The sequence below is a fragment of the Thunnus thynnus genome, chromosome 24 (assembly GCF_963924715.1).
Source record: "Thunnus thynnus chromosome 24, fThuThy2.1, whole genome shotgun sequence".
NCBI classification, from domain to species: Eukaryota; Metazoa; Chordata; class Actinopteri; order Scombriformes; family Scombridae; genus Thunnus; species Thunnus thynnus.
In genome coordinates, this window is record NC_089540.1 from 10,937,802 (window position 1) to 10,956,001 (window position 18,200).

An 18,200-nucleotide genomic window follows, 5' to 3' on the forward strand; every position below is an offset into this window, starting at 1 on the left:
TGCTTTTGGGTCCATCTGCTCCGCTCTCCTTGTGATAATATAATGGACACCTCGTTGGGCATACCCCATACTAAGAAGATACACAGAGCTTAAATAATCTATACAGACAACACCTATAAATAATATATAAATGTTCTTAAATCCTTCAGTCTGTCACACAGGGATGCTGAGAACAACAGGACGCCACAAAAACCAATCAAAAACCCTCATGAGTAAGACAGTTTAATAATTATTCACTTGTGCACTCTTCATGGTCCATTGTGTACTCATAGTCAGCCTGTCAATCCAAATCACTGTGGAAATTGGCTCATGTCTTGTTTTTATCTGAAGGTGCAAAACACCTTTAATGAAGCAGGAGAACGAGCAGATCAGGCAACAAACACCTCAGGAAAATAATCCACAAGAGAAACCAGAACCATCACATCAGCACACTGCAGGAAGTCAATTTACCAAACCAATCAAAGACCCTGATGAGTAAGACAATTTCATAATTATTCACTTTACATATTTATTATTAATTGTTTCTTTAGAAAATGATTTAATCTGTCTTCTCTCTATTTTGACATTTAAGTTCCTTTCTGTCTCTATATCTCTCTAACTAATGTGTTATTTATACATGAAGCTGATTCTGATGCACTTTACTCTTCATGGTCCATTGTGTACTCATAGTCAGCCTGTTTATCCACATAACTGTTAACTGTCAGAGTCATTCAGTGATAGAAATATGTATGATGTATTGTATTAATGTGAGCGGAAACTGACTCATGTCTTGTTTTTATCTGAAGGTGCAAAATACCTTTAATGAATCTGGAGAACGAGCAGATCAGGAAACGAACACCTCAGGAGAAAAGTCCAAAAGAGGAGAAACCAGAACCATCATCTCAACACACAGCAGGAAGTCTATTTACCAAACCAATCAAAGACCCTAATGAGTAAGACAATTTCATAATTATTCACTTGTACATATTTATTATTTATTGCTTCTTTAGGAAATTATTTAATCTGTCTTCTCTCTATTTTGTCATTTAAGTTCCTTTCTGTCTCTATATCTCTCTAACTAATGTGTTATTTATACATGAAGCTGATTCTGATGCACTTTACTCTTCATGGTCCATTGTGTACTCATAGTCAGCCTGTTTATCCACATAACTGTTAACTGTCAGAGTCATTCAGTGATAGAAATATGTATGATGTATTGTAATAATGTGAGTGGAAACTGACTCATGTCTTGTTTTTATCTGAAGGTCCAAGACACCTTTAATGGAGAAGGAGAACCAGCAGATCAGGAAACGTACATCTCAGAAGAAAAATCCAAAAGGGAAGAAACCAGAACCATCATCTAAACGCATAGCAAGAAGTCTGTTTAGTGACAAATAACCTACAAGACTGTAGTTTCAATACAAAGTCAGTCAGACTTGAACAAAGCTGCATCAAAGCATGTGTTGGTAAAATGTTCAGACATTGTAAAAGAATGAACAAGATGAATCTCTCAATTTATATCTCCAGATTGAAAATATCAATGTACAAAGAGGTTCTGGTGTTTTTGTACTATATTTTACCACATTTTTTAAATAACATTTTAAACATCCTAAGATGAAATAAATTATTGAATGTTACCTTTTACTCAGAGAGGAACTACTTTAATGTCTCTGACATGTTGAATACAACCAATTCTCTTCTTTCTTGCTTTTGTTGGGACTTTAAACTCTACCAAGTATTTTGTAAATTCTTATTGTTTTACACCGATTTATTGTTACAGCCATCCATATTTTTGTAAAATGTAAATAGATTCTGGTTTTGTTCTTTGCACTATTTACTGCTGCTTATTTTCTTTTTCTTTTTTGTCACACAAACCTAGTAATGTCAGAGATGAAATTACAGATCATTGAATGTTAAAAAATGAATGTGTATTATTCTTGTGTTAAATTAACATGCAACAAAACAAAGAAACCATCAGAGGAAAGCTTCAATCTAGTAATTTTCAAGACTGACATTTATTGATAGATCCTTAGATACATGTTAGACTTTGTGTGATATGAAACATTTTTCTTCTTCCTCTGTGATTTTTGGAAAGTGTTGGTTAAAATTGGTATTACTGCTACTGCTGCCACTGCTATTATGTCTTCTAATGCTAACGAAGACAACAATAAAGGAGCTATCAAACCGTCATTTTCCTCATAATGTCATTTTTCTCAACTGTGCCTCAATATCTGCTGCACAAAATCAATTTCACAACATGACCGCTGGAGGTCGCTGTTTATACAGATTTACTGTGTGTGTTGAGACATGATGTTACTAAATAAAGGACAGTCTTTGTAAAATCACATCAGTGTTTCTCATCTGTCACATTAGGAATCAGTATTACTGTAGCCTACAATTTATTAATTTATGATGGTAACCTGCAACAGAAACATTTACATCACCAACATTGTATTGCTCATAATTCCTTGCTTCAAAATAACATATAGGAAAGGACTATGCATATTGAACATATAGGCTATAAATGTTTCAGCCTCTCACATCAGACCCATCTGCAAAGGGCTTTGTTTGAATTTTGGTGCACATACAGCAGCAATGTCAAACCGTGCAGTCTTATATTTCCTTTTTATGGTGGAGGTTTTTCCAAAAGGTAAGAAAAAGAAATCCGTTATTATAATGTACGTTACAGTTGGTTCCTTTCTTCAAAATAACATAGAAAGGACTACGCATATATATATAAATGTTTGTTTTTTCAGCCTCACATCATATGCAACACTGCCAACATATGAAAAAGGAAGAATATTGAATTGGCCTCTAATGTTCTGAAAAATAATTATATACTTTTGGGAATTACTTCTATAACCTCCTACCTGTGGTTATTTTAGGGCTTAAATGTGCAACAGCAATATTAGATGCAGCAAATGTGTGCTAATATAAACTTGCTGAAAGTACTGACAACCGAAAGCGAAAGTAGTTAATGTTCAAATCTTTAACGTATCCTAATGACTTGCGAGAGCGGGATGTTCCACTATAACAGGGGGGATCAGTTTGTGTTCTGGTAATATAGAATTTTTTTTTAGAGCAAAACAGCAACAAGTGCTTAAATCAGCATTTTATTCGACACTAAAGTGATTACTGTTATGTTGTGTATAGAGGGATTTATTCTAGGGATTACTTATATTATTTTTGTATTGACAGCTACCTGCTGTACACCTGGATTAGTACAGTCCTAGTCTCCCATAGGCAGACCTGTCTGCACAGATGACATTTAAAAATTTTGGCACACATGCGGCAGCAATGGCAAACCGTGCAGTCTTATATTTCCTTTTTGTGGTGGAGGTATTTCCAAAAGGTAAGAAAAAAGAGTCCATAATTATAATATACGTTAGTAACGCAATGCATGTAACAGCGTTATGTAGTTAGGGTACAAAAAAGGTGACTGTTTACTGTTACAGTTACAGAAAAAATACGTATTCAGATTATCGTTACATTTAGTAAAAAGGGGGATTATTAATATTAATTTGAGAGCACTTTGTGTGAGAGCTGCTCACACACTGCTGTCACACCGATAGTAAATAACGTTATAGTCACTGCACGAGGAGACACGCTCCGTTGTAGTCAGCGCTCGGTTCAGTTTGTCATTTGCTAAACGATAGTTTAAAATAAATCAATCTGACTCTGCTGTTATCTGCTGGCTGAACACTGAAACACACAGTTGCGCGAGAACTGTATTAAAACTGCCATTGACTGTTCTGTTGTCTCACATAGTGAAGTTAAATTCATATTATTGATATTTATTTACTCTTGTCTTTATTTGCACATTTGGTATTGAAGTAATCCAAAATTAACGGAAAGCAATTAAGTTGCATTACTTTAATATTGTGGTACTTGGATTAGGTTACTGATTACTTTTTTAACAGGTGAGGGAGATCAGGATTGTAGGTCACATTTTAAATTCAAATCAAATCCTTCGCTTTGATTGGACCATTACTAACTGGGCGGGGCTTGCTCCACACACACACCTCACTTGCTGTTAGAGCAGGAGGAGGAAGAGGGAGGAAGCAATGAATTAGTCTCTTTCTATCTCTCTCCATAATGCTCTGTAAGCTACCACGACCCACAAAACAGTGAAGTGTGGTTTTATACAGACATTTTGACTGGAGTGGCCAAGATGGGACACAGAGCTAGTGGGGGTTTACCTGTGTAAAACATATTTTATACACTTGTCAGCGATGTTATTCATATCATTGTGGCGTTAAGTCCGCTTGCATCAGCTCTACTATCTCTGAGCTGTGAACTTCACTGTAATAACTTTAGCTTACAGTCCTGCTTTAAAGTTTTCAGTGGACTTCACTTACCTTAAAAACATCGTACACAATGCTACAAGTACCTACATGTGTAAATTGCACCTTAACATTTACTACCAATACAGAAACAATGTTGAGCACACACAATCATAAACAATTTTTCTCATCTGCATGAGTAAAAATCTCTTAAATTCCATAGACTGCTCTTACTCAGTTTAACTAATTGAAAACATCACTTTACACCTTTTACTGTGTTTACTTAATGACCTACTGTAGACAGTGTAAGTAAGGCAGAGAAATAAAATAAACCTCACTTTCCAGCCTACATCTCTACAGGCTCACAGGTTTAACTTGGCTGGTTAACTACCTGTATTCTAGCAATAATCTCACTCTTATACACTCTGAACACAAATAACATTACCTACACGACACAGTAAAATGCTATTAAACAAAACTGTACATAAGCTAAACATTTCACAGGCTTTGTTGCATCAAAATGGTCATTAATGCTATATATTAACACACATTACACTGTGAATTATATATGCTAATCGCTAGCGTCAAACACTAATGCTTCCAGCACATACACATATCCCAGCCCCACATTTACATTCAAATTCAAATTCAAACACTTGCATGTGACCCCAAACCAATGTCCACAACATTTACAGGAGTAAGAGGAGGAAGACTCGATTTTGTCACCATAACAGTCCCATTACACTTTTTTTTATATGTGCAAAACATATTATAAACAGGTCTCAGGAATGTTATTCATATCATTGCGGCATTAGCTCAGCTTGTGGTCACAAGCTGTCCTGAGTCCTGACGGCCAGCATGTACCTTCGATTCATGATAAAAAGTCAGCTGACTAGAGATCTGCTCTCATGGCCTCAGTCTTATCATTACTATGGTGGAAGGAAATGGCAGTGTTTTTCCCACCTTATTATGTTGATGAACTTGACTAATTACTTACAGGTCTGGGGTGGCCAATTAGATTTCAGGGGTGTCTGTGGTCATCCCAGGCCACTTCCTAAAATTTCCATTGGTTTTATATGATGATTATATGATGAAATTTAGTCATCATGAATCATCAAACATTTGAAACTATTTTGCAGGAAGAGAAAAGACAGGGATTTTGATGAAAAATACTCTGATACTGATTTTTTGGCATATGTTTGGCATATAACAAGAGATAAATGAACAATTAATACAGGGGCACAGGATTAAAACTGGGAAAATATGTTTTTCATTTCATGGGGCCTTTAATAGATTCCCTTTTAATGTTTAATGGAAGCCTTAAGTGTCAGGTAGGAACTGAATGACTTTACTCCCCTTCAGTTTATTCTGTTCCAAAGATGTGGACTGTCAAATACACCTTGTGGACTTGTGACAACCATCACCATTGTGGGGTTGGTAGTCACACACTGTTGGTTGGTTGTTCCTGTTATTTTAATAAAGAAAAATAAAAATCTTAAAAATGAATTTAAAAGGTTTAATGTCATTGAAATGCAACAACTTAACACATCTCCTACTTCGAGAGAACAGGAAAAATCATTGCTGTAAGTGCATTTTTTGTCCTCATATAACAAAATTGTGCAGCTTCACCTCTCTGACTACCCTGAGCATTAGATCTGGTGGAGTTTCAGTTTATCTGCTGGTTATATCGAATTTATTTTAGAGCAAAACAGCAGCAGCTGGTTAAATCAGCAGCTTATTCGACATTGAAGGGAATCCCGTTATGTTGTTTATAGATAGATTTATTCCAGGGATTATTTATTATTTTTATATTGACACCCACCTACTGTACACATGGATTAGTATAGTCCTAGTCTCCTGTAGACAGACCTGTGCATAGCAAGACATTAAATTTTTGGCTTGTACATGCAGCAGCAATGGCAAACCGTGCAGTCTTATATTTCCTTTTTGTGCTGGAGTTATATCCAAAAGGTAAGAAAAATACATCTTTAATTCTAATGTATATTACAGTTTTTTTTAAGTCATTCATTGTGAGTAGGTTAAACCTAAAAATAACTGTGTAGCTTTTAACATTTTGTTAATGACTGCGTCATTACATCATAAACAGGCATGAGGGGTAACTGAATACATGTAACGGCGTTACAAAGAAAGGTGATTGTATACTGTTACAGTTATATATAAAAAAACGCACTCAGATTAGCGTTACATTTAGTAAAAAGGGGGGTTATTAGCAGGATTACAATTTGACCGCTCTTACAGCTATGTGTCTCTGTCATCATGAAAGTTGCAGCTTGATGTGGGTCACACTTTTTACTTTCATCTGAATCCCTCATTCAAGTCCCAGTGAAAATGAAGTTAGAGCGTCTTTAGCTTCAGCACTGTGACTCATTTCCCAGTGAATCGGGAAATGAGTTGTGTACAGCTACAGGATTGATTTAGATCAAATCTCGCATTTGATTGGACCGCTAAAAAGTGGGCGGGACTTACACGTCATGTGCCCTACAGAGCTGCAGAGAACTGTTTGCTCCTCTCGGACCCTCGCCTGTTGTTGAGGAGGAGGAGGAAGAGGAAGAGATGAATGAAGTAGATCTCAGCCACATTGTTTTGAAAATGAAAACCAAGTATTTGCCCAAACACACATCTCTTCTCTCTCTCTTAGCTACTACGACCCACAAACTGTGAAGTGCGGTTTTATATGACCATTTGTGTCTAGCTACTGGCCCAAAGTCACATTTGATTGGAAGCATTTTTGTACAGGAAAAGAAAAGACAGGGATTTTGATGTTACAAATACTCTGATACTGATTTTTTGACATATATTTGGCATATAACAAGAGATAGATGAACAATTAAAACAAGGACAAATGATTAAAACTGGGAAAATGTGTTTTTCATTTCATGGGGCCTTTAATAGATTCCCTTTTAATGTTTAATGGAAGCCTAAAGTGTCAGGTAGGAATGGCGTGACTTTACTCTCCTTCAGCTTATTCTGTTCAACAGATGTGGACTGTCAAATATGTCTTGGGGACTTGTGACAACCACTCCCATCGTGGGGTTGGTAGTCACACACTTTGGGATTTTTTGTCTCTGTTATTTTAATGAGGAAAAATAAAAAATGGAGGCAATCTTAAAAAGGAATTTAAAACCTTTAATTTTGTTGAAATGCAACAACCTAACACATTTCTTGCATCGAGAGAGAAAAAAAACAGGAAAACTCATCAGTATAAGTGCATTTTTTATGCTTATATAACAATATTGTGCAGCTTCACCTCTCTGACTACCCTGAGCATTACATCTGGTGGAGTTTGGCCCTTGTTTGTCTTCCTGACAAAATTCCTGCTCATTTTTCTATGTAAAAAGAAAGAAAGGACTGGATATATCACACCATGCGTGTATATGCCAGCAAAGAAGAGAATGTGATAAGCTTCCCCAACTGGGATTTTTTGCTACCAGCAAAGTTAACAACCACATTTTGTAGCATAGCTAAAAAAAACTATCTAAACTATATTTCTCCTTTCATACTTTCTAATGGTAATAATTGTTTTATCATAAACAGATTGTGTAAAAGCCTAGAAGAGAAACACGTAAGAGCTGGATATTTAAATTTTGACATGAAAAACACTAAAAGTCCTCTCACCTCAATGTCAAATCTTAATCCTGAACAACATTTTTTAGTAGGGTGCTCTCTAAGGAGCAACATCTAATGAATGTGACAAACCAACCCAGTCCTCCCCGGATTAGTAATTGTATTGGATTACATTTTAAAAGTCACCCTCCAGACCCTGATTATAAATCACAATGTTAAATTGTAGCAAAAACTTCAGCCTCACATCTATAACTGTCATTTAATTTCCTCCATGCAGGTCTAACAGTTGTGATACAAACACAGCAGACTGTGATGGCAGCAGTAGGAGAAGATGTCCATCTCAGCTGTCAGCTCATGCAGTCTAGAGATGTTCTTCAAGTCACATGGCAGAAACTTTCACCTGAGGGGAAGCAGAAGAATCTTGCCACCTACAACAAATACTTTGGACAAACAGTGATTCCTGGTTTTCAGGGGAAAGTGGAGTTTAAAGATGCTGGACTGCAGAACTGCTCCATAGTTATCAGGAAGGTGATGGAGCAGGATGAAGGCTGCTATCTCTGTTTGTTTAACACGTATCCTGATGGTTATCTGACAAGCAGAACCTGCCTCCAACTCTATGGTGAGCTCCTTTCTTCACTTTTGAAGACATATTCATTGTGAATTACAGTTTTAACTTGTTTCACATGGCACATCTTCTCCACCTGCAGGGCTTAAACAGATGGCAGTTAAATTGTCCGAAATGCCCAAATAATTTCCCCTATTTGTGAAATGAAATGTTTTTTTTTAAGTGAGAGATGCTGCCCCAAATATATTTGATTCATAATGTTATAAAAGAGGAGAAAGTAGCAAACAGTTGTTTTTTTTAACAACTTGCTCCATGTGATATTTTTTAATGTTTTGTCTTTGCAGAGCTGCATGAACCCATTCTACAAATCAGAGAATCAAACTCTACTGAAGAGACAGTTGTGTCCTGCTCGGCCACAGGTCGTCCTGCTCCCACAGTAACTCTGAATGTCCTACAACAAGACCTCTACTTCTCTCACAACAGCACAGTCAGTGGCACCAACACCAACGGTACAATCACCGTCACCACTACAGCTGTGCTGTCTGGTTTCCATGGAAACGGTGCACAGGTTGGATGTGCAGCACGACTGCTCTCAGTCCCTGAAATTCAGGTGTTTAAGACGATTCCTGCAGTGAAACAATCGTCTGCTGATGGTGAGAAACACTTCCAAAACCACAGATTTATAAACTGATTATCACTTTATGATTCTGATATTTGATTTTCTTTCTTCAGGTTTTAATGATGAATCTGGATCTGATCAGAGTAAGTTAAACTTAAAGTTGTCTCAAGTCAAAATTCACATTTAAACTGTAGTTGCTTTATGAATGTTTAGTGTTTCATATCACATGTTTTTCTCTTTTTCTCATAGATTTCACTTTGATCGTTACACTGATCACAGCAGTGGTCGTTGTTTGTGTTGCTGTAGTCGTCACTGTCGTCATATGTAAATATAAGAACAGGTAATTTCAACTTTCAACTCAATATCTGTCTTGTTGTGATACCAGTGTCTCACAGTTAATATGGTAATAATTTATTGACATTAAGAGGAAACACAGAGCTTAAAGAATCTATACAGACAACACCTATAAATAAATAATATATAAATGTTCTTAAATCCTTCATTCTGTCACACAGGGACGCTGAAAGAGATCAGGAGATCCTATGAGTGAGACAATTTCATAATTATTCACTTGTTTATATTTATTATTAATTGCTTCTTCAGAAATTATTTAATCTGTCTTCTCTTTGTCTGTTATGGTTAGGGTTAGGGTTAGTATTTAAGTTCCTTTCTGTCTCTATATCTCTCTAACTAATGTGTTATTTATACATGCAGCTGATTCTGATGCACTTTACTCTTCATGGTCCATTGTGTACTCATAGTCAGCCTGTTTATCCACATAACTGTTAACTGTCAGAGTCATTCAGTGATAGAAATATGTATGATGTATTGTAATAATGTGAGTGGAACTTGGCTCATGTCTTGTTTTTATCTGAAGGTACAAAACACCTTTTAATGAATCTGGAGAACCATCAGATTAGGTGACAGACATCTCAGAAGAAAAATCCAAAAGGGGAGAAACCAGAACCACCATCTTAACACACAGTTAAAGATCTATTTAGTGACAAACAATCCACAAGACTTTCACAAGAGTTTCAATACAAAGTCAGTCAGACTTGAACAAAGCTGCATCAAAGCATGTGTTGGTAAAATGTTCAGACATTGTAAAAGAATCAAAATGTGTCCTGAACAAGATGAATCTCTCATCTTATATCTTCAGATATACAATTTAAAAAAGTACACAAAAGTTTTCATGATGATTTTTTTTAAATGTTAATTGAGTTAAATTAAATGTCTCTGACATGTTGAATACAACCAGTTTCTCTTCTTTCTTGCTGTTTGTTGGGACTTTAAACTTTACCAAGTATTTTGTAAATTCTTATTGTTTTACACCAATTTATTGTTGCATCCATCCATATTTTTGTAAAATGTAAATAGATTCTGGTTTTGTTCTTTGCACCATTTACTGCTGCTTATTTCCTTCTTTTTTATTTTTTGTCATACAAACCTAATAATGGGAGAGATGAAATTACAGATCATTGAATATAAAAATGAACATGTATTATTCTTGTGTTAAATTAACATGCAACAAAATAAAGAAAACATCAGAAGAAAGCTCCAATCTAGCAATTTTCAAGATTGACATTTATTGATAGATCCTCAGATACATGTTAGACTTTGTGTGACATGAAATATTTTTCTTCTTCCTCTATGATTTTTGGAAAGTGTTGGTTAAAATTGGTATTACTGCTACTGCTGCCACTGCTATTATGTATTTTAATGCTAATGAAGACAACAATAAAGGAGCTATCAAACTTTCATTTTCTTCATAATATCATTTATTCCCAACTGTTCCTCAATTTTTTTCATAAGCAATTTCACAACATGGCCGCTGGAGGTCCCTGTTCATACAGATTTATTGTGGAAGTGTTGAGACATGAATTTATTAAATTCAGGATAGTCTTTATAAAATCACATCAGTGTTTCTCATCTGTCACATAAGGTATCAGTATTACTGTAGCCTACAATTTATTAATTTATGGTGGTAACCTGCAACAGAAACATTTACATCGCCAACATTGTATTTCTCATGTGAAAAAGCATAATTCCTTTGCTCAAAATAACATATATAAAAGGACTTTGCATATTTAACATATGTAAACGTTTGTTTTTTCAGCCTCTCACATCAGACCTGTCTACAAAGCGCTTTGTTTGAATTTTGGTGCACATACAGCAGCAATGGCAAACCGTGCAGCCTAATATTTCCTTTTTATGGTGGAGGTATTTCCAAAACGTAAGAAAAGGAATCCGTAATTATAATGTACGTTGCAGTTGGTTCCTTTATTCAAAATAACCTATAGGAAAGGACTGCGCATATTTAACATATGTAAATGTTTGTTTTTTCAGCTTCACATCATATTCAACAACGCCAAGATATTAAAAAGGAAGAAAACTGAATTGGCCTCTAACGTTTTTAGGGATTACTACTATAAGCTCCTACATGTGGTTATTTTAGGGCTTAAATGTGCAACAACAATATTAAATGTATCAAATGTGTGCAAATCTAAACGTTACTGAAAGTACTGACGCCCGAAACCGAAAGTAATTCATGTTCAAATCCTGGATGTATCCCAATGATTTGTAGGAGCGGGATGTTCCACTATAACAGGGGGAATCAGTTTGTGTTCTGGTAATATCGAATTTTTTTCCCAGAAAAAAACAGCAGCAGCTGGTTAAATGAGCAGTTTATTCGACACTAAAATGATTACTGTTATGTTGTGTATAGAGGGATTTATTCTAGGGATTATATTATTTTTATATTGACAGCTACGTACTGTACACCTGGATTAGTACAGTCCTAGTCTCCCATAGGCAGACCTGTCTGCACAGCTGAAATTTAAAAATTTTGGCGCACATGCAGCAGCAATGGCAAACCGTGCAGTCTTATATTTCCTTTTTATTGTGGAGGTATTTCCAAAAGGTAAGAAAAAGTAATCCGTGATTATAATGTACGTTAGTAACGTAATGCATGTAACGGCTTTACGTAGTTAGTTACAGAAAAAATACGTATTCAGATTATCGTTACATTTAGTAAAAAAGGGTGATTATAAGTATTAATTTGAGAGCACTTTGTGCTTGCTTGCAGCAATGTGTCTCTGTAATCATGAAAGCTGCAGCGGGCGGTTGTCAAGCCCACTATGCCTGCAGGCAGTGGAAGCAGAGAGCTGCATACACACTGCTGTCACACCGATAGTAAATAACATTATAGTCACTGCATGAGGAGACGCGCTCCGTTGTAGTCAGCGCTCGGTTCCGTTTGTCATTTGCTAAACGATAGTTTAAAATAAATCAATCTCTGACTCTGCTGTTATCTGCTGGCTGAACACTGAAACACACAGTTGCTCTGGAACTGCATTAAAACTGCCATTGACTGTTCTGTTGTCTTACATAGTGAAGTTAAATTCATATTATTGATATTTATTTACTCTTGTCTTTATTTGCACATTTGGTATTGAAGTAATCCAAAATTAACGGAAAGCAATCAAGTTGCATTACTTTAATATTGTGGTACTTGGATTAGGTTACTGATTACATTTTTAACAGGTGAGGGAGAGCAGGGTTGCAAATCAAATCCTTCGGACCGTTACTAACCGGGCGGGGCTTGCTCCACACACACACACACACACACACACACACACACACACACACACCTCACTTGTTGTTAGATCAGGAGGAGGAAGAGGGAGGAAGCAATGAATTAGTCTCTTTCTATCTCTCTCCATGTTGCTCTGTAAGCTACCACGACCCACAAAACAGTGAAGTGTGGTTTTATACAGACATTTTGACTGGAGTGGCCAAGATGGGACACAGAGCTAGTGGGGGGTTTACCTGTGTAAAACATATTTTATACACTTGTCAGCGATGTTATTCATATCATTGTGGCGTTAAGTCCGCTTGCATCAGCTCTACTATCTCTGAGCTGTGAACTTCACTGTAATAACTTTAGCTTACAGTCCTGCTTTAAAGTTCTCAGTGGACTTCACTTACCTTAAAAACATCGTACACAATGCTACAAGTAGCTACATGTGTAAATTGCACCTTAACATTTACTACCAATACAGAAACAATGTTGAGCATACACAATCATAAACAATTTTTCTCATCTGCATGAGTAAAAATCTCTTAAATTCCATAGACTGCTCTTACTCAGTTTAACTAATTGAAAACATCACTTTACACCTTTTACTGTGTTTACTTAATGACCTACTGTAGACAGTGTAAGTAAGGCAGAGAAGTAAAATAAACCTCACTTTCCAGCCTACATCTCTACAGGCTCACAGGTTTAACTTGGCTGGTTAACTACCTGTATTCTAGCAATAATCTCACTCTTATACACTCTGAACACAAATAACATTACCTACACGACACAGTAAAATGCTATTAAACAAAACTGTACATAAGCTAAACATTTCACAGGCTTTGTTGCATCAAAATGGTCATTAATGCTATCTATTAACACACATTACACTGTGAATTATATATGCTAATCACTAGCGTGAAACACTAATGCTTCCAGCACATACACATATCCCAGCCCCACATGTACATTCAAATTCAAATTCAAACACTTGTATGTGACCCCAAACCAATGTCCACAACACTTACAGGAGTAAGAGGAGAAAGACTCTATTTTGTCACCATAACAGTCCCATTACACTTTTTTTTACATGTGCAAAACATATTATAAACAGGTCTCAGGAATGTTATTCATATCATTGCGGCATTAGCTCAGCTTGTGGTCACAAGCTGTCCTGAGTCCTGACGGCCAGCATGTACCTTGATTCATGATAAAAAGTCAGCTGACTAGAGATCTGCTCTCATGGCCTCAGTCTTATCATTACTATAGTGGAAGGAAATGGCAGTGTTTTTCCCACCTTATTATGTTGATGAACTTGACTAATTACTTATCGGGTCTGGGGTGGCCAATTAGATTTCAGGGGTGGCTGTGGTCACCCCAGGCCACCTCCTAAAATTTCCATTGGTTTTATATGATGATTATATGATGAAATTTAGTCACCATGAATCATCAAACATTTGAAACTATTTTGCAGGAAGAGAAAAGACAGGGATTTTGATGAAAAAATACTCTGATACTGATTTCTGGCATATATTTGGCATATAACAAGAGATAAATGAACAATTAATACAGGGGCACAGGATTAAAACTGGGAAAATGTGTTTTTCATTTCATGGGGCCTTTAATAGATTCCCTTTTAATGTTTAATGGAAGCCTAAAGTGTCAGGTAGGAATTGAATGACTTTACTCCCCTTCAGCTTATTCTGCTCCAAAGATGTGGACTGTCAAATACATCTTGTGGACTTGTGACAACCATCACCATTGTGGGGTTGGTAGTCACACACTGTTGGTTGGTTGTTCCTGTTATTTTAATGAAGAAAAATAAAAATCTTAAAAATTAATTTAAAAGGTTTAATTTCACTGAAATGCAACAACCTAACACATCTCCTGCTTCGAGAGAACAGGAAAAATCATTGCTATAAGTGCATTTTTTGTCCTTATAACATTTTTTAACAGCACCCTCTAGGGACCGACATCGAATGAATGTGACAATCAACCCAGTTCTCCCTGGATTACTTTTTAAAAGTCACCCTTCCAACCCTGATTATAAATCATAATGTTAAGCTGTAGCAAAAGCCTCAGTGTCACATCTATAACTGTTGTTTCTTTTCCTCCATGCAGGTCAAACAGTTCTGATAGAAACACAGCAGACTGTGATGGCAGCAGTAGGAGAAGATGTCCATCTCAGCTGTCAGCTCATGCAGTCTAGAGATGTTCTTCAGGTCACATGGCAGAAACTTTCACCTGAGGGGAAAAAGAAGAATCTTGTCACCTACAATGAACACTTTGGACAAACAGTGAATCCTGGTTTTCAGGGGAAAGTGGAGTTTAAAGATGCTGGACTGCAGAACTGCTCCATAGTTATCAGGGAGGCAATGGATCAGGATGAATGCTGCTATCTCTGTTAGTTTAACACGTTTCCTGATGGTTCTCTGACAGGCAGAACCTGCCTCCAACTCTATGGTGAGGACTAGACCTGAAACTTATTTTCATAATTGATTAATCTGTTGATTATTTTTCTCAATTTATCATTTTGTCCATGAAATGTCTAAAAACCCAAATAATTTAGTTGTATGTCTGTATTTCCAGTATTAAATACATTCCTGCTCAAGAATTACAACTTTAACCTGTTTCATAATGTATCTCCACTCTCACATGCAAGTAAATGGCAGATTAAAATTACGTTTATTTGTCTGTTTGCTATGAAATTGCTTTTTGTTTTTTTACTGTCACACATGACAATAACTGTATTTTCGCACCACAAAATGCAAAAAGTGAAGAAAAAGCTGTGCTTCTGTGCATTTATGTTCATGTACAGTGTTTTCATATAGAGCTGCAACAAAATATAGAGCAGCATGAAAGTGACAGATGCTGCGTCACCAGTAGCAGGTGATTCTTTCTAGGCCAAACAAACTAACATACTGGACACAAAGTATCATGTCAAAGCTGATGTCTTTGTAAGAAATGAATTCATGTGAAACAGTATTTCTTTAATGTTTCGTCTTTGCAGAGCTGCATGAACCCATTCTACAAATCAGAGAATCAAACTCTACTGAAGAGACAGTTGTGTCCTGCTCGGCCACAGGTCGTCCTGCTCCCACAGTAACTCTGAATGTCCCACAACAAGACCTCTACTTCTCTCACAACAGCACAGTCAGTGTCACCAACACCAACGGTACAGTCACTGTCACCACCACAGCTGTGCTGTCTGGTTTCCATGGAAATGGTGCACAAGTTGGATGTGCAGCACGACTGCTCTCAGTCCCTGAAATTCAGGTGTTTAAGACGATTCCTGCAGTGAAACAATCGTCTGCTGATGGTGAGAAACACTTCAAAAACCACAGATTTATAGACTGATTATCACTTTATGATTCTGATATTTAGTTTTCTTTCTTCAGGTTTTGATGATGAATCTGGATCTGATGAGAGTAAGTTAAACTTAAAGTTGTCTCAAGTCAAAATTCACATTTAAACTGTAGTTGCTTTATGAATGTTTAGTGTTCATATCACATTTTTTCCTCTTTTTCTCATAGATTTCACTTTGATCGTTGCATCGTTTGCGACAGTGGCCGTTGTTTGTGTTGCTGTAGTCATCACTGTTGTCACTGTCCTGCTCAGACATAAACATAAGAACAGGTAATTTCAACTTTTATCTCAATATCTGTCTTGTTGTGATACCAGTGTCTCACAGTTAATATGGTAATAATTTATTGACATTTAGAGGATACACAGAGCTTAAAGAATCTATACAGACAACATCTATAAATAAATAATATATAAATGTTCTTAAATCCTTCAGTCTGTCACACAGGGATGCTGAGGAGATGAAGACGCCACAAAAATCAATCCAAGACCCTGATGAGTAAGATAATTTCATAATTATTCACATATTTATTATTAATTGCTTCTTCAGAAAATGATTGAATCTGTCTTCTCTCTATTTTGGCATTTAAGTTCCTTTCTGTCTCTATATCTCTCTAACTAATGTGTTATTTATACATGAAGCTGATTCTGATGCACTTTACTCTTCATGGTCCATTGTGTACTCATAGTCAGCCTGTTTATCCACATAACTGTTAACTGTCAGAGTCATTCAGTGATAGAAATATGTATGATGTATTGTAATAATGTGAGTGGAAACTGACTCATGTCTTGTTTTTATCTGAAGGTGCAAAACACCTTTAATGGAGAAGGAGAACGAGCAGATCAGGAAACGGTCACCTGAGAAGAAAGATCCAAAAGAGGAGAAACCAGAACCATCATCTTCTACAGTTAGAAGTCTATTTAGTCACTAACAACCTACAAAGACTGTAGTTTCAATATGAAGTCAGTCAGACTTGAACAAAGCTGCATCAAAGCATGTGTTGGTAAAATGTTCAGACATTGTAAAAGAATCAAAATGTGTTTTTTTTTACCATTTTAAGATAAAATAAGTTATTGATGTTTGATGTTATGTTACCTTTTTCTCAGAGAGGAACTACTTTAATGTCTCTGACATGTTGAATACAATCAGTTTCTCTTCTTTCTTGCTGTTTGTTGGGACTTTAAACTTTACCAAGTATTTTGTAAATTCTTATTGTTTTACACCAATTTACTGTTTTATCCATATTTTTGTAGAATGTAAATAGATTCTGGTTTTGGTCTTTGCAGTATTTATTTCCTCTTATTTTATTTTTTATTTTTTGTCATACAAACCTAGTAATGTCAGAGATGAAATTACAGATCATTGAATGTAAAAATGAACATGTATTATTCCTGTTAAATTAACATGCAACAAAACAAAGAAACCACCAGGAGAAAAGCTCCAATCTAGCAATTTTCAAGATTCACATTTGTTTATAGATCCTCAGATACATGTTAGACTTTGTGTGACATGAAACAATTTTCTCCTTCCACTGTGATTTTTGGAAAGTGTTGGTTAAAATTGGTATTACTGCTGCTAGTGCCACTGCTATTAGGTTATATCTTCTAATGCGAACAAAGACAACAATAAAGGAGCTATCAAACCTTCATTTTCTGATAATGTAATTTATTCCTAACTGTGCCTCAATGTCTGCTGCAGATTTTTTTCATAAGCAAGGTTGAGACATGAAGTTACTAAATCCAGGATAGTCATTGTAAAATCATGTCAGTGTTCCTCACCTGTCACATTAGGTATCAGTATTACTGTAGCCTACAATTTATTACTTAATTATAACTTTCCAGGGGTAACCTGCAACAGAAACATTTACATCACCAAAATTGTATTTCTCATGTGAAAAAGTGTAATTCCTTTTTTCAAATTGCATATGGGAAAGGACTATACATATTTAACATATATAAATGTTCAGACCAGTCTGCAAAGGGCTCTGTTTGAGTTTTAGTGCACATGCAGCATCAGTGTCAAACCGTACAGTCTTATATTTTCTTTTTATGGTGGGGGTATTTCCAAAAGGTAAGAAGAAGAAAACTGTAATTATAATGTATGTTGTATTTTGTTTTAGCGTCATTTGTTTTGAGTAGGTATTGTTTTTTTGTTTGTTGTTTACATCTCAATTAACTACTGTATTGTGACAGTGGCTCTTCCTGGGGTCTCCATAAGTATTTTTTAAC

At 36.0% G+C, this 18,200-nt stretch overlaps 2 protein-coding genes across 3 annotated transcripts in view; both read left to right on the forward strand.

Annotated features, from left to right (window-relative positions):
* LOC137177088 (proteoglycan 4-like) overlaps positions 1 to 18,200 on the forward strand; it is a 29,628-nt gene that overhangs the window by 1,283 nt on the left and 10,145 nt on the right. For both annotated transcript variants that reach the window (XM_067583205.1, XM_067583206.1), the window contains exons 3-5: positions 150 to 212; positions 331 to 474; positions 786 to 932. In XM_067583205.1, coding sequence (XP_067439306.1) covers positions 150 to 212; positions 331 to 474; positions 786 to 932 — 354 coding nt within the window. The remainder of the gene's footprint in view (positions 1 to 149; positions 213 to 330; positions 475 to 785; positions 933 to 18,200) is intronic.
* Positions 2,566 to 17,620, forward strand: LOC137177090 (OX-2 membrane glycoprotein-like). Its single transcript, XM_067583208.1, has 7 exons — positions 2,566 to 2,629; positions 8,125 to 8,466; positions 8,757 to 9,065; positions 9,145 to 9,174; positions 9,281 to 9,371; positions 9,547 to 9,577; positions 16,777 to 17,620. Exons 1-6 carry the CDS (start codon positions 2,575 to 2,577, stop codon positions 9,575 to 9,577), a joined length of 858 nt encoding a protein of 285 aa, XP_067439309.1. The 5' UTR covers positions 2,566 to 2,574; the 3' UTR covers positions 16,777 to 17,620.

Excerpts from the sequence above, each read along its gene's own strand:
- LOC137177090 (XM_067583208.1), top strand. The coding sequence starts at position 2,575 with ATGTCAAACCGTGCAGTCTTATATTTCCTTTTTATGGTGGAGGTTTTT. Across the intron at positions 2,630-8,124 it reads GGTGGAGGTTTTTCCAAAAG|GTCTAACAGTTGTGATACAA; the intron begins GTAAGAAAAAGA and ends TCCTCCATGCAG. Across the intron at positions 8,467-8,756 it reads AACCTGCCTCCAACTCTATG|AGCTGCATGAACCCATTCTA; the intron begins GTGAGCTCCTTT and ends TTGTCTTTGCAG.